Here is a 23,835-nt window from a genome sequence, read left to right as displayed (position 1 = left end):
GCCTTATGTTTCCAGTTGCTATCATCTTCAGTTCTGTTACTCTGTATCATTATAAAGTTTCAGATATAGAGCTGGCTCTTCTTGTCCATTTAATGGGAAAGCCTATTTCTATGGGTTTTCAAATCAAATAGGGAAATCCTTCCTACCACCTCTAGTCTGTATCCCTGAGCAAACAACTACATGCACTTTGTAGTGTACAATAATGGCTAGCAGGGAAAGAGCAAGTGGGAGGGAGGAAAGCTTAGTGTCTAGGTACTGCTGAGAGGAAAATTAGCTATAGTAGAAAAGAATTCATATGCCCTCATGCAGTGAGTTACCACTTTTCTTTCTTTTTCTTTGTCACTGGGAAGATTTGTGCAACTGGAAGAGCTTGGGCGCAAAGTAATCCACGAACTACCCAGTAATAGCAGGACCAAAGATGTCCTACAATACATGGAGAGGCTTGCCCAGGAGAACAAAGAGCTGGAAAAGATGTGGGAGCAGCGACAGAAAAAGCTGCAGGATGGCTTGGAATTGCAGAAGTTCAACAGGGAAGGAGACCGTATCAATGCTGCCCTCTCTAGCCATGAGGCCTTTCTCCGGGGAGATGACCTTGGGGTATGTACAGCAGCTGATTTTGTTTCTTCCTAATTCCTCTCCCCATCCAGGGAGTCACAACAATTTTCTTAATTAAATCAGCTTCCTCATTCTTATGGTTATGGCATTTTCATACACTGAAACTCAACTTTCAGGTTTTATTCATGTTCTTATGTTCGTATTCATCATAATGAGAAGGAGACACATTGTCTCAAAAACATTTTTAAAAATAGCTAGCGTTGTAATCTATTGCTATGTTTGCATGTCAGATGATTTAAAAACAGTTCAGTGACCGGTTTGGTGTCTAATGCTAAAAAAAGGTTTTGAGCTTGAACATAATCAGTTTTTTTCATTGAAATAAAAAACTCAGTTTAGAAAAAAATACATTTTTTCTTTTCAATGATTATGTTAAAAATGTTAAACCAAATGAAGGTAAAAACCAAATGCAGATAATATTCACAAGATCAGTGAAGGAGAATTTAATTCTCCCTCACTGGAGATTTTATTCATTATGGCCATGCTGGCATATACATGTAGATGCAGAATACAGATTTTCTTAAAAGGTGAAAAGGAACCATAATGTAAGAACAAATATTAGATGGAGAAACAGATATGATACAAGCCTAAACACATCTGTTGCTTGTTTATAGCCCTGAATATGTTATGCATGTGCTAAATATACAGTGTCCGTCTGTCTGAAAGAGAAAGGGGATAGTAAGGTCCTTTTTTTTTCATTGCGACAGAAACAACATATGACCTAGAAAAAAAATATTCAATATTTCTTTCTTAAATGCAGGACCATGTAGATGCTGTTCGAAGCCTGCTGAAACAACATCGTGAATTTGAACAAGTGCTAATGGCGCTGAAGAGACGAGTTGAAGCACTTAATGAAAATGGGGTGAACCTAATAGAAAGCGGGCACTTTGCATCTCACGCGTGAGTCCAGACTCCTCCTTCCTTTTTATTCCAAGGGGGATTTAGAAAAGACAGGGATTCCACAGGAAGGATTTAGTTTTAATAAATTATCCAGTATGATTAGAGTGAAATTAAAATCTTTCTCTAAGACAGGATTCAGACTCCAAGGACAGAGGGCAATGGCTTTAAACTAAAAGAGGTTAGATTTAGGTTAGATGTTAGGAGGAAATTCTTTACTATTAGGGTGGTGAGATACTGGCGCAGGTTGCCCGGAGAAGCTGTGGATGTCCCATCCCTGGATGGGACATCAAGGCCAGGTTGAATGGGGCTTTGAGCAGCCTGGTCTAGTGGAAGGTGATCCAGCCCATGGCAGGGGGATTGGAACTTGGTGGTTTTTTTAGGTCCTGCCAAGCCAAGCCATTCTATGATTTGATGTTTACAGACTGTGATTTGCTGGATGAGGGCAGGGAAAGGGGAGTATTTTAGAAAGATATAAGCTTCCTGTTGTCTCAGAACAAATAAGTGAAATGTTCTAGGTTAAAAATGGCAATTTACAGAACACTAGAGTAATTCTTCTTTTATCATAAACTATGTATAGTGTTAAAACTGCTTTAACATAATCACATTAAATGCTTGCATATTTCATTTTTTCTTTCACTTATCAGTATCAGATATGTTTATAATGTATACAGTATGTTTGCTGTTAAAAAATTACAAATGTCTTCATAAGGAGATAAATCATCAGGAACAGCTCCTTTGTGTTGTTGTGGAAGCTCAAGTGTCATCTGTAATTCCTTTACTGTGATAGACCCACTAGAATCTAGTAAAGGGAACTCTGCATGAAAAAGGAATTAGAAATTGAGGGTCAGAATCGACCTCTTAGGTCAAACAGACTGTGGTTTTGTGATCACAAGTGATAATTTCTTGAAAATTTCTTCCACAAATTCATAAAACTGCTCTTAAAACCAGATTTCTTGCCAAATCTACTACCATTAGAAGGCCATTCCAGAGCATCATTGCACAGCTATACAAAAGGAAAATCCAGAGCAGCTGGCAAGCATTAGCTATTTTCCAGATGAGTTGTACATGGTCGTAGGACAGGGTCATATATCACTTCCTCCTGTCAACGGATGTGTTGAACTAGATTCCAGTCATATTACACTAATGAATACAGTATAGCCATGGGCATCTATATGACTACTACTACTACATTGGACTTGTTATTTTTCTTGGTAGTATTGAAGAGAGAATGGCTACACTCCGACGAAGATGGGAACGGTTGGTACAAAGCAATGCTGAGAGAAAACAAAGGCTGTTGGATTCCCTGCAACTGCAGGTAAAATGACTGAATCTGCAGATTTAGTCAGGCATGCATGAAGTAATTTCACCCCTTGGCTTAGTAGGAGACATATCTCAAACTGTTGAGCATTCCTACTGCAGCTCACTTTCCACTTTCTCTTTGGTTATGAGAACAGAGAATTTCACTATCCAGGGAAGAAGTGATGCACTGGAGATAGATCTTCCAAAGCTGTAACCAGAGCAAAATACAAAAGCAAAAATTGAGACACTGAATGCAAAATATCACCAGAATATTGTACCTACTGGATAAGTTTATACTACTCATTACTTAATATACTTCTGAGCCTTAATCATTTGGCAAAAATTAACATTTTACGCTAGATTAATGTAATTAGGGAGAATGTTTAAAGAAAGTGTTACTCATAACCATCAATGGATGACTTCTGGCTCACATTCTGAATTCCTAGTAACAATTTTTCTTCAGAGTTGAGGTCAGGTTTTGCTACTGCAGTGTTACCTGTGCTTGTTCTCTTGTGCTTAATCAGTAATGTTGTGTTACAGTTCGAAAAGCATCAAGAACAAGATTAACTTTTTATTTTTTGCATTTTAATTTTGTTTTAATCAGGTCTTCATCATTATTTATTGCCTTTATTTGCTATACATGCAAAGAAGGACTTCACTTCAGGGATTTGATTTTCCAGGACACTTGATTGTGGCTTTCTGTTGTAAATGCAAATTTGGGAAGTTCCCTCTATGTCCCTTAGACTCTGTTCACAAAAATTTTTCACTCAGAGGGTTTATAAAGAAATGAATAAACATTAAATATGATTATTACTCTTCCTATAAGGTGCCCTATGTGAAAATACCTACCAAAAGTACACAATACATAATCGGGACTCACCACTTTATGCTGGCTATATATCTTATTTACACTAACAGTACTTTTGGCAAGAACTTAGCTTCTAGTGCTGAGACACAAAGTTATACAGGAGGGTTATGCCACATATCATTAAAATAGTGTGTAAAAAAATGCAAACCTTTGCTGACAATAGAATTCAACAGATTAGTATGTAATGTAAAAAGGGGACTAAGAGATATTACTCTGAGGGCTTAAGAACTCAATAGTTTAATGTCATAACCCCTTAATTAAGAGTGCTGATTATGTAGAACAACTTGCATATGAAAATACAACACATATACTAACTCTTGGAAAAATCAGGGCTTGATCCTAATGGCAAGGATGGCAAACTCACACAAAACCAGAAATTAAATCTATTTAATCCTATTTGTTTCTGTAAGGAGTTTAATCGTGATGCTGCTGAGCTTTTGATATGGATGGAAGAGAAGTACAAGATAGCATCAGACGAATCGTATCGTGATCCAACAAATGTTTTACGCAAACTGAAGTGGCATGAGGCTGCTGAGAAGGAAATGATGGCTAATGAGAAGCATTTTGCAACACTAATAAAGGTGAAGACAGTTTTGGAGCTAAGTCTTCCATCTTGTACCAAATTTTGTAGAAGCTGATCTTCTCAAAAATAAATAAATAAATAAAATAAATTGTGCTGTGTTTCTCCAGAAAGGAAATCAGATGGTTCAAGATGGCCATTATGCTGCAGTTTCTATACAGAACAAGATGTCAGAGCTACAAAAGAAGTGGAAGGAACTGTATGGCAAGATGACAGAGCGAGGTGACAAGCTGAGACAAGCTGGGCAGCAAGAACAGCTCATGGAACTGCTCCAGGTCAGGAGGTGGTGGGATGCAGGGGGGAGGGGTGGCCTAGAAACCTGGTTTCACTGTTGATATGGAGTGATCCTCAAGAAAAAGAGCAGAATACCCTCCAGATAAAAGTATATTTTAAGGTGTTTGGACATCAGACAGATCGCTGGACTTTGCCTACAGTCTCGGGAGAGAAAACCCCAATATAAGGCCAGTCAAGCACACTAAAGCTAAGAGTAGGACAACAGTGCCAGCATGGCACCAAGATGCAAAGCTGCTGAGCTCTGGCTCAGCACTGCATCTATGTGACTATTGAATACTGAGAAACAAATCAAAAGTATCTGCAAGATTAAATGCTATGCAAACATTCTGGCTTGCTTGGAGTCGGTTTGAGGCATGGCACTACATTAAATAAGTAATCCAGGCAAATTGTATGAGAGGAACAATATGCTGTGAAGCCGTTTCCAGATACTAATATTTAATGAAACTGTTGCTGTATTGAAATTAAAAGCTAAAATTTGAAGCCTTTGAAGTTTGTTTTATGCAATGTCACTGAAGATGGTTCAAAGAGATGATTTTGTAATCATGTACTTTAGTGGCTGGGAAAGAAAAGTACACCAAAATAGAGAGCAAAGCAAAGTATTCCCAGGAGATGCCTCTTATAGACACCTGGCATCGTGTTACCAAGCAAGAACATATGAATTTAAAAATTGTATCCAGGAAGCTGTCATGGGAATAGCTGAGTGAAAGAAAATGGTGTTGCAAGGTCATTATGAGTGTGCAGTAACCTTTTCCCGGTAGGATGCCAAAAAGAAGATAGAGAAAATTGAGAAGGTTCTTCAGGAATCAGAGACAGGCCATGATCTGCGCTCCAGCCGTGATCTACTCAAGCAGCACAGGCAGCTAGAAAATGAGACACATGAGCTGGCAGAGAAAATGAACTCTATTGTGTCTCATGCGAGGAAAATGGCCACCAATCACTTTGACTCCCAGAGGATTCTGGAGGAAACACAGAAATACCTGAAAAGGTGAGGTGCCATTCTCTTTCTGTTTCCACCCCTTGTGACACAGCATTTTTTGTTCCACATTCTAGAAGATGCCTTTCAGTTGATTAAGTTTAAGCTATATTCAGGAATTATTTTTCCTACTGTTTCTGCCACAATAGTGCTTTGGTCTGTACCTGCACAGCTGCCTGTTGACTCACCTCAATATTTATTGCTGGAACTTACTTCTTGTCTGTTGCCCTCCTACTCTGGTCCACTGGTTACCTATAGGTCATCCAGCTGCTTGCTAAGAGGTGCAGTGATCCAGTATTCAGTAGTGGCTAGCTTCCTTAAAACATCACAACACAAGGCTATGGCTTCAAAAGTGTAAATCTTTTTTCCCTCTACTGGAGTGTGTTGTTATCATATAAGTCTAAACTAAAAAGCGGACTGAAATTCTCTTTCTTCCAAAGAACACTACTTAAATGGTTGGAAATTGAGGCATGGATTGTATGTTAACTGTATTCCCCTTTAGATGTAGGCTTACGAAGTGGAAGATTAGAGTGTTGTTAATTGTCCACTAGCACTATATATTGCAGCTGCATGATCCATGCATGTCTATATTACTACAAAGCCTTATCAACAGTATCACAGCTTCATACGGTCCTGGTCCCATTTCCTCTGCCCTCATATCAAATCTCTTCCTTACTTGCCAAAAGTAGCCGTCTGGAGAAGGGGTTCTTGTATGTACAGCCAGTACTATCCATTGAAGTTTAATTGCAGAGGTAGGTGTCCAGTGTTCCGTGATCATCCCTGTGGTATAATAGGCTAATTCCTTTTGCAGAACTGGGATAAAGCTTTTTTTTAATATATATTTTCATGGATGACCCCTAGGTTTGAGTCTTTACAAGCACCTCTTAACGAGAGACGTAAGTTGCTGGAAGCTGCAGTGGATCTTTACGAGTTCTACCATTACCATGACATGGAGATGAATTGGATTAAAGAGCGTTTGCCTATTGCCCATTCTACCAACTGTGGGAAATCTTTGGATGTTGCTCAAAGCCTGTTGCAAAAACACAAGGTAACTTCTTTAATCAAGTGTATTATAGCATGTTGGCACATTGGACTTCAACTTGGTCTGCACCTGCAGTGTTCTCCTTTACTTCCAGGAAAGGCTGTTGCAAGCAAAATGTAGTGGCATACTCTTGCTGAAGTATGATTCCAGCACATTGAGACAAGTCAGCAATGTGGTGATGATTTCCAGAACAAGGAATTCCTGTAGGATCTGCAAAAATTGTCATATTTTACAGTATTCCAATCTGAGAAACTTTGTAACTCTTCCCATTAAAAGTAGATAAAAGCTAGTGTACCTCACACTAAACAGAGAGTTTTTTGCTTTGTGCAGTGGTCTTAGTAAAATATTTGAACTCTCATATACTCATACTATTTTAGTTCTATACTTAACTGCACTCATTGTACATGCAATGTCATCTTGAGGTAGGTGCATGGTAGATCCCGTAGGAGAGCCTAAAACATAGAAAGGAGAAAGGGTAGAATCAGGGCAGAGCACTGGGCCAAGGACTTTGGTGAGTAATGCTGAGGTTGGAAGGAAGTTAAAAATGCCTTCTGTCACCTTGCAGATCCTATCTCCTCCCTCAACAGCAATACTAACAGCAGAATATTATACAAACAGGAATAAGACTGGCAGCTCAGGCTGCAGCTGTTGTAGAAACCAAAAGTCCTTGTGCTCACTGGCATAGATAATTGCTACACTGTGCTGACCATCACCAGCTGCCAGTTTTGTTTATGACTAGGAGAACAGAAATGTCTGTGTCATCACATGCCCTTCCTTTCTTCCTCAATTTTCTTTTTTTCTCATTCCCAGGAATTGCAGGCAGAAGTGAATGCTCACAAGCAGCAAGTCCAGCGGGTCCTGGATAAAGGAAGGACAATGATTGTGGGCCAGCATCCATCAGCTCAGAAAATAAGTGAGAAATGCCAGGAACTTGTGACTGCATGGCAGGGCCTGGAGAAAGCCTGTGAGGAAAGGATGAAGCAGCTGCAGCACTCAGTTGGCTTCCAGGAGGTATAAATTACAGCAGAGTACTCAAAGAGTAGCTTTTTCGGAGAAACAAGAGGACTAAAGTTTTGCAGTGAATTACAAACCAACTTCAGTATCTCCCTTTAGTAAGCCTGGAATTCACTTAAGCTACTTGGGGTGAGACTCAAGGGAATGGAGGGCTGGGCTGCACAGCTGAGTGCAGCCTCCAGTCCAGAGTTGGTGCTCTAAAGGTTTATCTTGGGCTCTGTACCCATCCCTTATGGTTGAGTGTAAGACACCCATTTTTCCTAATAGTAGCTCCTTTCTCAATGTCTTTATACAGCATCAGGCTTTGACTTAAGCAATGCAAAGGAAATCTGAAAAGAATTGATCTAACCTGTGCCTGTTGTAGGCAACAAAATGACATTGGAAAATTGATAAAGCTCTTCCTTTCAGAACAAGTTAGGAATTCTATTATTTCAACGTATTATTTCAACAAGATACTGGATCATAAATTTAATCTGCTTAAAAAAGAGATTGCATGCAAATATTTATCTGGATAATCCAAACATTCTGTCATCAGTGGATCATTTGAAGTGCAGTTACACAGATGACACAGGTAGTTTTGTAGACAAATTGCATTTGCACAGAGCTCACAGGCTCACCTAAAGTATGCTCCCTGGAGAATCTGATCATCTGGCTCTTGTTTCCTCCACCTGTGAAAAGAGCTGCTAATACTGTAGGCTTAACGAAGCCTGATTTTTTATAGGTGATTTGAACTTCTCAGAAAGTGGGAGGAGAAATATCACACTGTTAGTAGTTAGCACCTACCCTTAATAAAAGATGAGTCAAATAAGAATGTCAATGTGAAGAAAGAACAGTAAGACAACTAGAAACTTATTGCCAGAGCTTTGATGTCTGGAAAGGACCTTAGTTATCTTGCACAGAAGTCTTCCATCTGTGGCCTTCTTCATATGATTTGATGGAGCAACATATATATATATTGTTGCTCTGATAGTATATATAAAATCCTTATAAGAGGTCCCAATTAGAACCATTTTTAGAACCACATTCCATTTGCCATTTAGAAAGCATTTTTTTCAGAGGGTTTGCAAAGTTAACGAAGTCTTCCTTGGCTTCATTGCTTAATAGGAATAAAACCCAGCTTCTTCCAAGAATCCTGCAACTTAGTCTGGTTCATGTGAAATAGTAGTTCTTGGGATTAAATAGTCTTTATTTGTTATTCAATATCACATTGCAGTAGACCTTACTGTAGTAAGGTCTCCGTTTCAAATTTACTAGATCAAAAGAACAATGTGAGTACTATGGAAGTTGAAGTAGATGTTAATTTGCTTTCTCTTTAACTGATAGTTTCTAATGAATACTTCAGACCTGGAGACTTGGATAGCAGAAAAACGTCCACTTGTGACCAGCAAGGACTACGGTAAGGATGAAGATGGAACACTGAAACTCCTCAAGAAAAATAAGGTATTTCAAAAGTTCTTTAGTAATTCTTGAAGAATTAAACAAGAAATGTTCAATGTTTGTGAATGTGGATAAGTGAAAGAACTGAGTTCCTATGTTGCTTTGAGAAGGAATTTCCACTATAAGATTTGAATTTATGCATCCATTGACAAACAAGTTTTTTAACAGAGCTAGGATCTCCTTTGTATTGCATACTCTGGAATAAGACAGTCTGAGAGTCTCGTGTGTAGTATATAGATGTTATGGGATGAAAGAAACACACTTTAGTGATGAATGAACAGTAGTTTGGCAAAACAAAGAGAATGATAAATATTCTCATCTTATTATTCTGAAGCCAAACTAACTGTGATCTGATATCTGCTTTTCAGTCTTGACATATGCATGGAGAAGCTTTTTTTTTTTTTCCTAGAGTCAAAGATACAGATTGAGTGTTACTATTCCAGGAATACTTTGTTTTAAAATGTATCAGGAATTTCTAATTGTCTCTACTCATCCATTTTGTTTGATTTTATGTACTTCTTTTTTTTTTTTTTTTTTTTTTTTTTTCAAAAAAATATTGAGAGCAAATTATCTGAAATCGTTCAAGTCATGGAAATGTCACATACTTCCAGAAAGTTTTTCTTCTGTTTTAATGTCTCATTGATTATACCATAGGCTGGTGCAAAATTTCAAGCAGTGGAACTCTTGAACAAGTTGATCTCATTCCACGCTTCTCTCTGCAGGCACTGCAGCATGAGATTGCTGTTTACCAAAACCTGCTGAAAGAACTAAGTGAAAGCGCCCAAAATCTTCCTCTTGTGGGCTCTATCCAGCATGTTGAGGTTGATGCACCAAAGCAGCAAGTCCACGCAAGACTGCAGGAGTTGCAGGAACTAGCAGCAGCAAGGTACGAACTAGACAATATGTAACTGACTCTAATCTAAATTGCCCCCTGGATCCTAGGTTTGATTCAAAGCCTGTTGAAGTCAATAAAGAATATTTCCAGTTACTTTGCTAGAATTTTTGATCATATCTATCGACTCTCCTTTTTCTAATTGCATACAAGGAATTGCTTATTTCTGTATTTGAATTCTGTGCACCTATGAGCTTTTTATAATTACTAAGCAAAAGCTCTACATTTTGTTTAAGGACTTTCACTGCATATTAAGGATTTGAAGCCTCCAAATTTCCTCTTCACACTTCATCATCCTCCTTACAGTGACTTGAGATGCCAGATTCTGATTTTCCTTTTATTTGGAATCTATCAAATGGTGGGGGAAGATTTGTTTTTAAAAGGTTTCCTTAGTGTTTCTTTAAAATGATTTGATTCATTACATAGCAGAAGAGAGGCAATTGCAGTTACACTTATTTTTATGTCCAGTGGCAGTGTTAGTATAGGAAGGCTTTTATTCTTGAATGAGTCATTTACTTTTTATTTCACTTCCTTTCTGCTATTATTACAGTAAAAACTTAGAGCAAGACAGTTTTCTTGTACCAAGGGTTTTAAAATACTTTTAGCTTGTTGGGAATGAACTAATGTCTGTTTGAACATTTTAGGATTTTGCTCAAAAAAAAAAAAAATATCAGAAAAGGAATAGGACTCTGCAAGTAGCATAAGAAATAAATGAGTCTGAAAATTGGAATACTTAAGTCCACAGTAATGCTGATATTTTACCTGTTGTTTCTATTTTGTTTACAAATTAAAAAGTAGAAGCATGAATAGAAATTCCTGTGAATTAGACGTTTGGAGAAATAAATTTTATTTCTCTGAAATAGAAATAATAAAATATTTGAGTATGTTGAATGCAGAAATGTTCTGTGTTGTTTCATGCTTAACATTAATCTGGGTCTCATGGTGCCTTATTGGTGCTCTGGTTTATACCTCCTGTCTGCATTTCCTTTGGTGGGATGGATACTCTGAGCGGGCTTCATCTCTTGTGATGAACATTTGTGATTCAAACAGAGGGAAGCCAGGTTCACCTTTGCTTGAATATTTGCACAATGAAAGGCACTGTTAACAGATGAAAAATTAGATATTTTTTTTGCTGTGTAAGGCCTGTAGTATGTCAGGCTGTATTATAAGATACTCTAGGCAATCATAAATATGCAGCAAGTTGCAGCAGTTTTGCTGCATATGTAATGTGAGCTGAATTACATAGAATGTCTTTCAAAGCACTTGCCTTCCTGGTACACCAACTTTAGTTAGATTTCCTTCTCATTTTCATAAGTACCACAACCATTTTTAGAAAGACAGGTTCAAAAGAAAAGGTATTCTCATTTAAAAACAAACAAAACTGAACAGGGAGAGAGCTCAGCAAGGTACTGAACTCTTCTGGAAACCTCAGCCAGTGAGTCTGACCTGGCTGACAGCTGTCATCCTACAACTATCCTTTCCATTTGTGAGAAAAAACGTCTTTTATTAGAGACAGTGAATTTTGTTGATGAGATGCTTTGGGGATTAGTGGGAAGAGAGTTATTCATTGCCCTCCACTTTTTATTCCCACCATCTAATTGTATTGTCTTGTCCTCGTCTTGTTCCCTCAACAGAGGGAAGAAGCTGGATGAGACTCTTGTCTTGCATGAGTTCATACGGGAATATGGAGATCTGCAGGACTGGATCACTCAGCAGAAACAAGCAGCAAGCTCTGAAGACTATGGAAATGATTATGAGCATGTCTTGGTGAGTTTTTTGAGCAACAATCTAAAAACAAGCAAACTGTATACAGTCAGACTGTAAAAAGATTCTAAGGCTGTCCTTGAAAACTCAAAAGACAAAGAAAGAATTAAGTATAAATTACTAGGAGACAGGAAATGAAAAGTTTGAAGGATGAGCGGGAAGGACTGACTGGTTATGACAGGCAGACAACACTGCTAGTACTTGCATCCTGTTACTGTGGGACCTGAACTACATGAAACAACTGCACAGTAAAATGCCAAAGAGAAACCTATTTTTAATAACCATATATTTAAATGTGGTGTACATTAAGGATTTTTTCATTACAAATGCTAATGAACGGATATCTACAGCTATGCCTTTTCATATGGCAGAAACTAGTATAAAGTTAGCCCGTTAGAAGTCAATAGCCATTTGTTATCTTAATTTTTAACATTTATTTCAAAATATGTTGTGTCCTAAATCTTAAACTTGGACTACATTATTCACTTGAAGTATTAAATAAGCTTATGCATTCATGAAGTAAAAATGTATTATTTATTGAAATTCATTGTACATTGAAAAAAAACGTTTATTGCTATCCCTGATAATCATGTTTCTGCCTTCTATCTGCATCACAGACTTCATGTTTTGCTAACAATCTGTAGCTCCTCATGGTCTTTGGTAAAATCTCTGGTAAAATCCAGTCATTGATATCTTCCTCTGGACTTTCTCCGTCTCTGAATATGGTCAGCTTGTTACTTGTTTCTGTGACAGCTGAGTGGATATGTTTTGGAAAAAACAACTCTCAAAATACCTTTGTTGTTGTTGTTTTCCTTCAAAAGCAACTTTGTGCCAAATATAACACATTCCAACACCAATTGGAAGCAGCTGGGAAAAGAGTTGTGACTTGCCAGCAGCTGGCAGAAAGCTTGCTAAACTCTGGGCATTCTGAGTCCCGTGAAATCCGTCAGAAGCAGAAAGAACTAAGGTAGGAGACTTGTGTTAGCTCTATAATGCTTTGTCCTTTCAGTTCACTCTTGAGAATGAAGTGAGAAGAAATAAGAAAAAAGCACATCCACCCAGTTCTCTAATTGTAAAATAAGTAGTTTGCTCACTTGACAGAGAATGGTTGCCATGCCTCATTTAAAAATAAGCTACTATAATTCAGACATTATCTGTTTGCTGATTTGCCTTCTCGCAAACTGCATTGGAGATGCTTTACAAACAAGGGATGAGTGAACTTCCTTTGCCCTTTGAAACAGGATCACCTAAGTGTAGGGCTGGGTGTTCAGTTGAATCTTTATTGCTGTTAACTTTTGAGCTTGAATCCCATAACTGCTCTGCAGCTGTTAAGATGTTCTGAGCCCATTATGTTTGGCATTGGTCCAAGCTGGCCCAAAGGAAAAAGATGAACAAGTAGTTGTATCTGATTCAGTCCTCCAAATCCTGCTGTGTCAGTTGTAGAACTGAGCATGGTATTAAGCCCTGGCAGTAGAAATCAAAAGAGAACCTGATTCAGTCATCCATTTGGCGTCCAGGTTGGTGTGGCAGTTTTAGGGAGGCAGCTTCATGTAGTTGAGGAGCTGTTGTATGCATCTTTAGAGCTTCATGCATGTGCTTCATTCAGGAGTTTTTCTTCCCACTATCTTTCTCCCCTTCTCCCATATTGCTGCAAAAGGCTGTAGCATATAAAACCTGAAGAGCATATTGAAGAGGAGTGCCTTTATGTAGGCATCAGTTTAAGTGCCTGGAGCAGATAGGAGGACATGGGAAGAGTAGCATGACAAGGTAGGATGACAGAATCACTTCAACAGAATTTAATAGCAGGACTGAAAAAATAAGAGGAGAACTTGTTCTTAGTCTTTCTTCAGACCATGAATCTCCTTTACTTCGAGCTTTCATGTCTTACATGTGTTCTTTTTCCCCTTGTTCCTTCCTAGGAACTCCTGGGAGGAGCTGTTGGAAATTACCAGATTACGAGGTGAGCGGCTGAAAGATGCCGAGGTGATTCACAAGTGTTACCAAGATCTGACAGATGCTCTGGCCCATATTGAGGTAAAAAATCTGGTGAAGTCTCTCATAACAAGAACACACATTTCAGCTTAGTTTGCGGAGTATTCTTAAGTTTCTCAGCATGCTTACTGCTGCCTTCTAAAAATATCTGTAAGAAAACTATTCGATTACTCAAAGTGCTCAAAAATAATTCTTGGGTAATTTTTAAGCACCTGACTGGTCACCTTAGGAGAAACGCTGGTGAAATTGAGTACAGCTATAGTTGCAGGTCTGTGGGAGAAGCCAAGAAGACCAATGCTTGAAGTTGTCTCTCATTGCAATGCATATTGTAATGTTGTTTTCAGTCATCAAGCCTGACTAAGAAACTTTTTACTGCCTCACCATTCTTCTTTGTACACCATTGTAGCTTTACGTGCTGAAGAAAGAACTCTCCAGTGGCAAAGGCATTGGTCTGGTTTACAGCAACATTAACTTGGAAGGATGTCAGGCAGTCATGTGACAATGCAAAGATATGGCAAAAATGAGTTCTTTTATTCTTGTTCTACTGGCCAGTACTGGTAATAATTACATAATAAATTTCATAATAAAGTATGAAAATGAGGAGGGGGGCTGGCAAAGTCCCAATGAAAATCTTCAGACCTCTGTTTTATCTGAGAATCCTAAAGAATTTCTGGAGAGAAACCACATCCTTGCTGTACTGAGAGGTGTGGTTTCCCTAATGCGGGTGGGTGTAGGAGGGGGCAATCCAACAGAGCTTCCACTGTTCATGAGGTAACAGAGCTTTGCTGGGTTAAGTGCAGTAGATTTTCCACTTGCTTGTACTGGCAAAGGCTACCCTATTCAACAATGTTATTCCTGTTTTCTTTCCCTGTTATGAATGGAAAATCAAATATAATGTATTCTCCTATATACCTGCTGAGGTTTTCAGAACCTTGCATGTATTTAACTGTAATAATGAAGTAGTTAATTCTGTAGCTGTAACAAGTGACAGTTCAGAAACACTCCAGAAACCAACTCCTGGTTTATCCCTATTCTGGATTTGGCCCAGGTAAACAGTATGCACTTCTTGTGTCACACCCTGTTAATAAACTTCATTGCTGAGAGGGAGAAAAATGCAGTCATGCCCATCCATTCCTGTGTTTCCTGCTCAGATGCCTCGTGGGGAATGCCTTTTCTTGTAGGAATATAGTAGTGGAAGATCTCTCTTAGGTGACCAACTGCCGTGCTGTCAATAGGCAACTACAACATGCATCTCCTTTTACAGCACCTTACCAGTACGCATTGTTGGTACCCCAAACAAGCCTGTGATTCTGTTACAGAAATTCACTTCTCCAGTGGTTAGAAATGTTCTTCTAATTTGCATCTAAATGGACCTGGAGCAAGTTTTCAACCATTTTATTCTAGTGGCAGCGTTGTCCACCAGCTGAAATGCATTTTTTTGTTGTTGTTTTTTTTCTTTGCTTGAAGCATTTCCAGTGCATGTCTGTGTAACAACTAAATCCTCCCCGAGAACCTTTGTTAAGCTAAAGAAATGCTTAAGTCTCCTCTTGTGTGATGATCATGCAGTTTCTCTCGTCTTTAAAATAATCCTTCTTTGCATGTATTCAATTTTTAACTTATCTTTCCTGGATGAGTATAACTGAATTTTTATCTGAAGATGGTTCACAGATAGACCACCTGTGTCCCAAAGAATGGCCCGAAACTACCATCTGTAAATGCTACTTTAAGAATTCACTATATGTCTCTGCAGTGGCTATTCAAGATTGATTCACAACCCCAAGCCTGTAAGACATTCTCTTGTATTGCTTGACCAAGGAAGGACTTGAACCTTCATCTCTCACAGTGAAGCTGAGTAGCATAATCACTGAGATGCCTACCAGCAAGTTACTAGGACAGATGTGCTAGGACAGAACCCTAATGGTTTCCTTTTACAGTTCTCGTAAAAGTAACCCAGAAGGGTAGTCCTTATCAGTGCAGTATGCATAGACAGACTAACTGAAGTAGACCTCTCTGTGTTTTACTTATAAGTAGTAACTAACAAAGCTTGCTTTGATTTTAATCCTTGCTAGGAGAAGTCCAAAAGTATTCCAGACGGTATTGCTAAGGATATGAGAGGTGTGCAAACCCAGCTCCGGAACCATGTGGCACTGGAGCATGAGCTCCTTGGGAATGAACAGCAGGTAAGAAAGAAATTTGTGGCCTTTAATGTGTATCCAAAATCCAGGTTTCCAAGACAATCATAACATAACAAGTACTTACATTTATGAACTTATCTATAAAAGCCTGGCAAACCCTAAGGCCCTTTTTCAGAGCCTCTCGCTTTTTTAATATGTTCAAAGTCTGTGGGCAATGATAAAGTAGGTCATTTTAAACCTTACAAATAAGGGACAAATTATAGCGAGTGCTGACTGTTGCAGTGATTCACAAGGATGTTTTTGATGCTATTTGAAATGTATGATTATGCCAAGCTTTATGATGTGTACCACCTTGTTCAAAGCATTCCAGGTGATTACAAGGGAAAATCCAGAATCTGTTTAATAAGTAGAGAGACTGATTGAACACAGAATGTGTTAATTGACTATAGAGGATTACAGAAAGAAGGATAGCGCAACCGTCTGGAAATTTCAGCAAATTTAGTGGGTTAGGAATTGGAATGTGAGAAAGAAAAGAAGGATAAGGCTTGTTACACAAATTTATGAAAAATTTCAGCTCATGTTGCTTAGAAAGCTTCTTTGTATCTAGGTGACTTGCATAGCTTTAACTATACCAATGAAATTAGTATAAATTTATCTTTATCCCTTTGTTTTGCAAGTGTAATGCTGTAGTTAACACAGCGTGTGTTATACTGAGATTACTGAAGTAGCTATCCCAGCATCACTGGCCGCATCTCTTGGCCATACTGCAGATAATGCTAAAATTGATACCACCAGCTGCTTCTTTCTTTTAAAGGTAAAAGAGCATGAGATGAGCATTAACAGAATGTAGTTACAGTTAATCTATACTGTCACTTGGGAAAACATGGTATAGGTACCTATTATCTGCATTGCTCATATATTAACTATGATTTAAGAAAAAAAAAAAAAAAGAGTAAATGTATCTGTCTAATTGAAAAATCACAGTTGTGATGAGCCATAGCAAACACTGGATGTCACTGTTATTCCACAGAACTGAAGCTAGGGATACTTCTGTTCAACATGAGAAAATTTAGGTCAGAGAATGTGGCTTGAATTGTAATTTAATGTATAATTAACAAAGCCCTTATCACAATTTTCCTAGTATTGGCTGAATCTTTATAACTCTCTTTCTTACCCTCTTCTTTCTTCTCTCTGTATAGCTGCAGGAGCTGATCCATTCTGCAGATCATGTGCTGACCCGTTGCTCAAAGAAGCAGGTAGCGGACCTGAAGGCAAAGCAGCAGGCAATAGTGACCAACTGGAAGGCTCTGAAATCTAAAGTGGAACTGCGTAAGAAACTTCTGGAAAAAGCACACAAGCTTTACCAATTTCAAGCACTAGTAAGTACTTGTATCTTTTGTCCCTTTGTACATGGGGAAGACTGCCGTCAACGTGTCAATCATGGGTACACTAGTAAGTTATTGGTACAGGTATTACAGTGCCAGCTCCCAAAACAGCAAGGGTGTCCTCTTTTATTAAATACCATATATGATATGGGGAAAAAAGCCAATCCTTTTTCATATTAATGCTGGATATTCTGTTCCTGTCTTCATATGGGGGTGAAGGAATTGCTAATGTCGATTTCTAGAATACTTTTGCTTTCCCCATATTCTTGAACATTTCCAGGTGTAACATTGATGTCAATTAAAGCTGCCTTTGGCAATTTGCATTCTGTTTCCATATTTGCTGGAAAGCAGAGAATAACCTGGATAAATTCACTTTGACAAAACTTCACATAAATTCATTTTATGATTGTGAGCTGGGATTAAGACTACTATGAGACTGGACTTGATGCTTTTGTTAACACAAGAGGTTTCTGTACACAAGGTTAATCCACTTTAAATCTCTTAAAAGTGTTGAAAACAAGCATTACCTGTCTTATTTCATCCACAAATACATTGTGTGGTTAGAGGATTAGAGATAAAGGATGCACTTTTGGAACTCTTTTTTTTTTTTTGAGGATTTTTTTCTTTGTTTTTTAACCATTAGGACTTCATTATCTTGTGCAGAACTGTCAAGGAAGAGATAAAATGAATAAATATAAGACTTAAGAAAAATTACAATAGCTCTACTGATGTAGTTGAAAGGCTTATTTGTCCATCACCCTCTTTCTGACAGTGACCTAGGGAAGACAGTAAGAACAAGGCAAACTTCTACTAATATGCATTCTGGGAGCATCCTGATCAGGAGGTGGACCTGAATGGATTTATTCATTAAAATAGAGTTACTCAGAGTTCACTTTGGTATTGATTTCTTTCATGATTGATGTCATAAACCTAGTCATTGACTTCCAATACAAAATATCCTGTTGGTAGGGGTACTCTGTTATTGCTGGAACCACACAAAATACAAACACTTTTAATTTGAATTTTGCCTGAAATCTGTGATGAATCCTATCTGAATGGCAAACCTATAACCTATTTCTTACTCTGGCAAAGTGTGTCCTTTCATCATGCATTGTTAACCCTATATCAGTGAGTATACTTTAAAAAAAAAAAAAATACACAAATCCATCAGTGTTTAACAGAGAAGGCTACAAAATGACAAAACTAGGTGACTACACTTCCAGTGATGTGCCTAGAGCTATGCCTCAGATAACTCCCTGTCTTCTTGTTGTCAGTCTGCTGGCAAGAAATACTCCTGATGCTCTCAATTTTCAGATTTCCCAGCAATAATTCCTGAAGAAATGAATAGCTAATTTGGCAAATTTGATGGTCTCATCCTTCTGTCTAGATGTGACCAGGCAGGATCATGTAGCCATTTCTAATGGCTCTAAGAGTCACAGCAGCAATAAAGGGTAGGTTAGTGCAGCTTCACTGTAGAACAGTCCCCCAAATAATTGAGCACATAGAGGCATCTTTGCTCCCTTTCCTCTTCCAGCTATGCCAAGAGGTCCACAAGCTTTGATAATGTTAGGGACAGCTGGCCAGTTTTTGTCATTGATATTTTTTTATTGATATATTTCACACACAGTCCATGGGGCTTTTTCTTTATGAAGTTGTACGTAGATTAAAAAGCAGATCATAAATCAAGTTTTTCCATGAAGTAAGAGTTCTGCATAATCATCTACTGTACCTCCTTACATCCCATCAAGTATGATCTTGCTCTGATTAAAGAGCAAAGCTGGTCCTTACTGACAGCATACAGTAACAGCAGGAGGGTATCAAATCTTACAAGAAACTCTGTCAAGGAATCAGAATTCAGATGTAGACTTAAAGTGTTTCTGAATGGTCTAAGGCTTCTCTTCTGAGATCTGTGTTAGGATTTGCAGTGTCAGTCACTCTCTGCTTAAGAGTTTCCTGTGGACTGATGCTGAGTCTATCCTTAAATATTGCTGGCATTGCCAGTCCAATAATGTCTTGTTGGCTCTTGACTAGTTCATTTGCATTAAGTATTCTGAGATGTGTGGATTTTTTTTTCAAAATGCTTAGCTTAGATCTCAAAGAGCCTTAGACATTTGCACTGTGCTAAGAGCACTGTCAGCGTGTTCAGTGACATTGAGCTGTGCATGAATTAAAGTTCTGTAAGTCAAAATGACACCAACATGTGCACTATGTGGGCCCCTTCAAAAGGACCGTAGTCACTAGGAAGTCATGGACTATTGGTGTTCCCTGGCTTTAGGTAAAGATCTTGGCTTAAAGCCTAAACTTTCAGAATCCCCAATTTAGTCAAGTTCAATTTTGTGGTACTTTTCTGAAACTATTTCCTTCCTGTCTGGGTGCTTCCCTACCAGCTTTGAGCTGTACCCGATTTTAATGATAGAGATAAAATCCATTGGTAAAATGGAATAGGCAAGAAGCCATTTCCGTTATGTGTTTTACTTCAGTGGAAAAGCCAGCAACTATTCAAAAGTGAAATTTTTAGCTCTAAAGGAAAGTTTTCCTTCAGCACTTCCTGTCCATAACAGTCTTCTAAAATACACTAAGAAACTGAAAGACCATTTACCACCTAAGAATCAAAACAACTAATCCAAACACAAATTAGAATGAAACTTAAACTAAATCATTCCATACAATCTACCATACAGCTCCTTTCATTCCTGTTTTGTTTTTTTTTTTTAATGAAGTGATGCGTAAAGGCACAGCACCTGTTACAGAGTCAAATGACATACCAAAAGAAAGTGGGCTGATGAAGGTGCTATAAATCAAGTACAGAAAAAAAGCTCACCAAAAATGTCAAATTATTTTCACTTGCACAAGTTTTGTCAGTTGCAATCCAAATATAGTTCTCAGGGGTTTGTTAAAGAATTTTCTTGGTCATAATTGCTTCAGCTGAATAGTTCAGATATTTTAAGATACCATAAATGTGTTTATTGGTTCATCATATTTTGAATGTAAACTAGCACTACATCCTTTTTCCTTCCAGAATTGAGTTCCTGTGTGAATCTGTCATAGTTCCACAAGCCAGGAGCTAAATCTGCATACCTGATATGCTTAAATATTTTTTTTCTGAAATGTAACATGTCTTTTTTTTTTCACCTTTATTAATGTGCTCCTTTTGTTTTTCACTTGAAAATTCTAATTCTCTTTTATTTTTGAATATGCTTACTATCTGAGTTTTGAATGGACTTGTATTAGCCAAAGCTAATGCACAGAGATGTAGGGTGATATATTGTTTAATCCTATGTGAAGGAATAAATGCAATAAATGCTTAAGAAAGGATAGACTGAAGGGCAATAAATGTTATAATGTTGTCACTGATGTGTTACAATGCAGTATGATTATGATGTTACAAATCATGTATGATTTCTTTTAATACGGTACATAGAAATTACTGCAGTCATTTTATCCTCCCTTGCTGAAGTTCATAGCAGTGTTATAAGTCCTAATTAAATATTTTCTTTCATTTCTGTAATTTTATTACATTTTATTCACTTATAATGATCAGGCTATGATTTTCCTGTCTGATAACCCAAGCTTGAGATCTAACCTCAACTTTAACATTTTCCTGGATTCCAGGTGTGGGACTATTTCTCATGGACAGCAGAAATAATAAGGGAAATGAGAGCCAAGGAGACTATTCGGGACCTATCTACTAGCAGCCTGAGACTTACCCAGCATCAACAGCTACTGTCAGAGATTGAAGCACGAGAAGAGAAGTATAACCATGTTGTACAGCTAGGACAGTCACTCTTGCAGGATGAGGAAATAGGATCAAAAGAGGTAATTGAAACTCCTTTGAGTTCAAAGTCAAACACATTCAGCTGCTCAACACAACTGTAACTATCATTCTGTACTATACAGTACTGTAAGCAAACAAATGCATGTATGCACTCACATATATTAATATGCATGACCTACATTTGCCATAGTGTGTTAATTATGTTGGGCAAAGAAACATCTGTTCCATTTTCTACCTTACCAGTAGATGAGTACTCACGTCTCCCGAGGGCCCATCACAGCAAAGCTGGGCTTACTGAAGAAGCTTGGTATGCTCTGAGCAGTGGAGATAAATCTACACACTTCCCAAACTGGGTTTTCACACAAATACTGTTTCATATCACAGTTCTAAATCCATACCAGACAGACTAGACAAAGACCTGTCAACCAAAAAATGAAAATAAGCATATCAGAGAGTTAAAACAGTTGGAATATTTTCTGTAGTAGCATTTATGTTGGTGTATTAACTCCCCAGACATGAAAAATGGAAATCAAAATGCTCATTTACTCATTACAGACAGCTTCTAAAATTCTCATAATATTATTTCTACTAGATTATTTCTCCCAAGCAATTCAATAACATCATTTGAATATCCTCAGCAGACTGTGGAGTTCATGCAAATTATTCTTCCACCTGACAAACCCTGAAAATTCATCGAATACTGCAACGTATAACTGTAGTAACTAGGAATCTAGTTTGCCTGTAGACAAAATGCAGAGATAATCATTTATATAAAATCTGTGGATATACAGAGTTTGAAAGCTGAAAAAATCTAAGGTTGAGATATATATTAGCAGAATATAGAATAATATGTTATATATGCAATTTATTTAATTATCTGTCCTATCCCAATTTGAAGGGCTATAATTGCACTATTATGACTAAAGATAAGGAAGAAGTAGGATTTGATTCCAGAAGGTACACTTGAGAAACAGTTACCTTTATTTCTTCTTGGCTTGTACTACTATGTATGCTGTAACAATCATTCCTCTGTTCCTAGATGAGGCACCTCTCTGATTATCTCTCTGCCCAAATACAAGTGCTGGAACTTGTTCAACTTTTCTTTGTTTGATAATTTTGGTGCAATTTTAGGAGTTTATCCAACACTCCACTTGATCCTTTTCCTACCGTTTTACCCTCGTCCATGGGGTATAAAGACCAACACGAGTCTTTCTTTGAAAATTGTTTTCAGATTCAGCAGAAGCTACAGTCTCTGTTGGAAGAGAAGGAGAATGTATACAGTGAGTGGAAACAGAAGAAGAAGTGGCTGGAGAAAGTACATCAAGAACAAATGTTCTACAAGGATTGGAATCACCTGGACAAGCTTCTGAACTCACAAGAGGTATGTGAATTATAAACTTGAAACAAGAAGTTAAACTTGGCTTTCAAACTCTTCCAGACTAAAAGAGACATTACTGTGCCACTTAAAATTCTACCACTTAAAATTATTGGGTCTATGTATAGACAAGACACTGTTTGTTGTTATTTGCATTATGGTATCTGGAGACTAGCAATTTACCAAGAACCCCCTTTCTTATGGGGTGGGGAATAGAAACAAAAATATAGTCCTTCCCTCAAAGCTAACTAATTGCAAATAAACGTCAGAGCTAACATATAAGACAGAAGAGGGAGACAACAGTCCAGTATTAGTCAACTTTGGAGAGGTCTTAGCATACCAACTGCTTAATCACTGGGAGATTGTTTTGTAGGCTGCAGAAGAAAAAGGGGGGAATTGTAAAGAGGGTCTGAAAAAGGACAAAAAAAGATTGCTTTGCAGGTGTTGCTGGAAACCTCCTCTCGGGCTGAAAGTGCTGGGGAAACGTAACTAATTCAAAATGGATGTTGACAGTCAGAGTTAATCCAGGAACAGGAAGGAACTGACTTCTCAGTCTGCAAGGGAGTTGATAACAGTGTGGAGAACAACTACGAACAAATTTGACCATGAGGAATAGTAGATTCCTCATGATGTAGTAGAGAAATAGTAGATTCCTGTTTGTAGATTCCTGTATAGGAAGAGAAATAGTAGAGAATAGTAGATTCCTGTATACAGGAATAGTAGATTCCTGTTTGATGTAGTAGAGAAAGATGAACTAGTGGGAAAAGGCCTCTCATGAAAAGAGGGTTGATATAGTTAATGCAAAGCCAGCAAAATATTCTTTGTATGATCATTTTGCTGCTCTTGAAGTGAAGTGTATTTCTCATCAATATTCAAGTGTCTTTCCTCTTTCTTGAACTTCCCTGGCTTCATGGGAGCTATCTAAATAGTTTCAGCTAGAGTTCTGACGTTTGTTGTTACAAAACTGGGAGCGCGGAAATCAAGTGTCCTTTCCAGTCACTCTGTGCAAATTCATTAGTTGATAGATTGCTGTAACTGTGCTGAAACTTGGCTCACAAATGATATTGATGTGATGAAGGTTGCCAAACTGAAGGGTTGAAGCAAAGCTGAAGGAGTTTGTATCTCAACATCATTTCTTATTCCAGACAAATCATTCTTAGTTCTCCAAGACCCTTGGCAGCATGAAATAGTGTTTTTCTGTTTCTGCTGAATTTTCTCTGATTCCCACCAGTGCTTTGCCACTGACACTAAACCGTTTGGAAAATTGCACTGAACTGTGCCATGCCCATTCTTAACCCTTTGGGGCGCATGAGCTTGGAGCCTTCTTCTGTTTCTTGTTGCTTGTAGGAACTGCATATCTTTATGATTCCCTACAAGTGGCATGCTTGGCAAATACATTCTGCATTCTGAGTTTGTGCTGGGATGTGAAAGCAAGAGAATTTAACCTAGCTTCAAGTTCCTAAAATAAAATAATACATAGTTCTGCCAAGTAAAAATG

General features: G+C 38.0%; 1 protein-coding gene and 1 long non-coding RNA gene across 3 annotated transcripts in view; one reads left to right on the top strand and one right to left on the bottom strand.

Moving 5' to 3' along the window:
* The window catches only part of SPTBN5 (spectrin beta, non-erythrocytic 5), a 105,512-nt gene that overhangs the window by 29,857 nt on the left and 51,820 nt on the right, over nt 1-23,835 (top strand). The window contains exons 21-37 of the mRNA XM_027458500.3: nt 351-597; nt 1,373-1,512; nt 2,728-2,827; nt 4,090-4,260; nt 4,370-4,534; nt 5,312-5,538; nt 6,388-6,574; nt 7,379-7,579; nt 8,906-9,022; nt 9,742-9,905; nt 11,546-11,678; nt 12,497-12,642; nt 13,595-13,709; nt 15,737-15,847; nt 17,002-17,181; nt 20,800-21,003; nt 22,194-22,343. Of these exons, the coding sequence (XP_027314301.1) occupies nt 351-597; nt 1,373-1,512; nt 2,728-2,827; nt 4,090-4,260; nt 4,370-4,534; nt 5,312-5,538; nt 6,388-6,574; nt 7,379-7,579; nt 8,906-9,022; nt 9,742-9,905; nt 11,546-11,678; nt 12,497-12,642; nt 13,595-13,709; nt 15,737-15,847; nt 17,002-17,181; nt 20,800-21,003; nt 22,194-22,343 (2,758 nt within the window). The remainder of the gene's footprint in view (nt 1-350; nt 598-1,372; nt 1,513-2,727; nt 2,828-4,089; nt 4,261-4,369; nt 4,535-5,311; nt 5,539-6,387; nt 6,575-7,378; nt 7,580-8,905; nt 9,023-9,741; nt 9,906-11,545; nt 11,679-12,496; nt 12,643-13,594; nt 13,710-15,736; nt 15,848-17,001; nt 17,182-20,799; nt 21,004-22,193; nt 22,344-23,835) is intronic.
* Nucleotides 6,569-8,337, bottom strand: LOC106019956 (uncharacterized). 2 transcript variants are annotated; one of them, XR_011809679.1, is made up of 4 exons: nt 8,200-8,337; nt 7,406-7,530; nt 6,959-7,020; nt 6,569-6,778 (listed from the first exon to the last, which is right to left on the bottom strand). It is a non-coding gene; the product is annotated as an uncharacterized lncRNA (long non-coding RNA). The 2 variants fall into 2 exon arrangements; XR_011809678.1 differs by lacking the exon at nt 8,200-8,337 and having other exon boundaries at nt 7,406-7,537.

Source organism: Anas platyrhynchos, chromosome 5 (genome assembly GCF_047663525.1).
Source record: "Anas platyrhynchos isolate ZD024472 breed Pekin duck chromosome 5, IASCAAS_PekinDuck_T2T, whole genome shotgun sequence".
NCBI lineage: Eukaryota > Metazoa > Chordata > Aves > Anseriformes > Anatidae > Anas > Anas platyrhynchos.
Note: the sequence above shows the minus strand (reverse complement) of the source record. Positions and strands in the feature narration are given on the sequence as shown.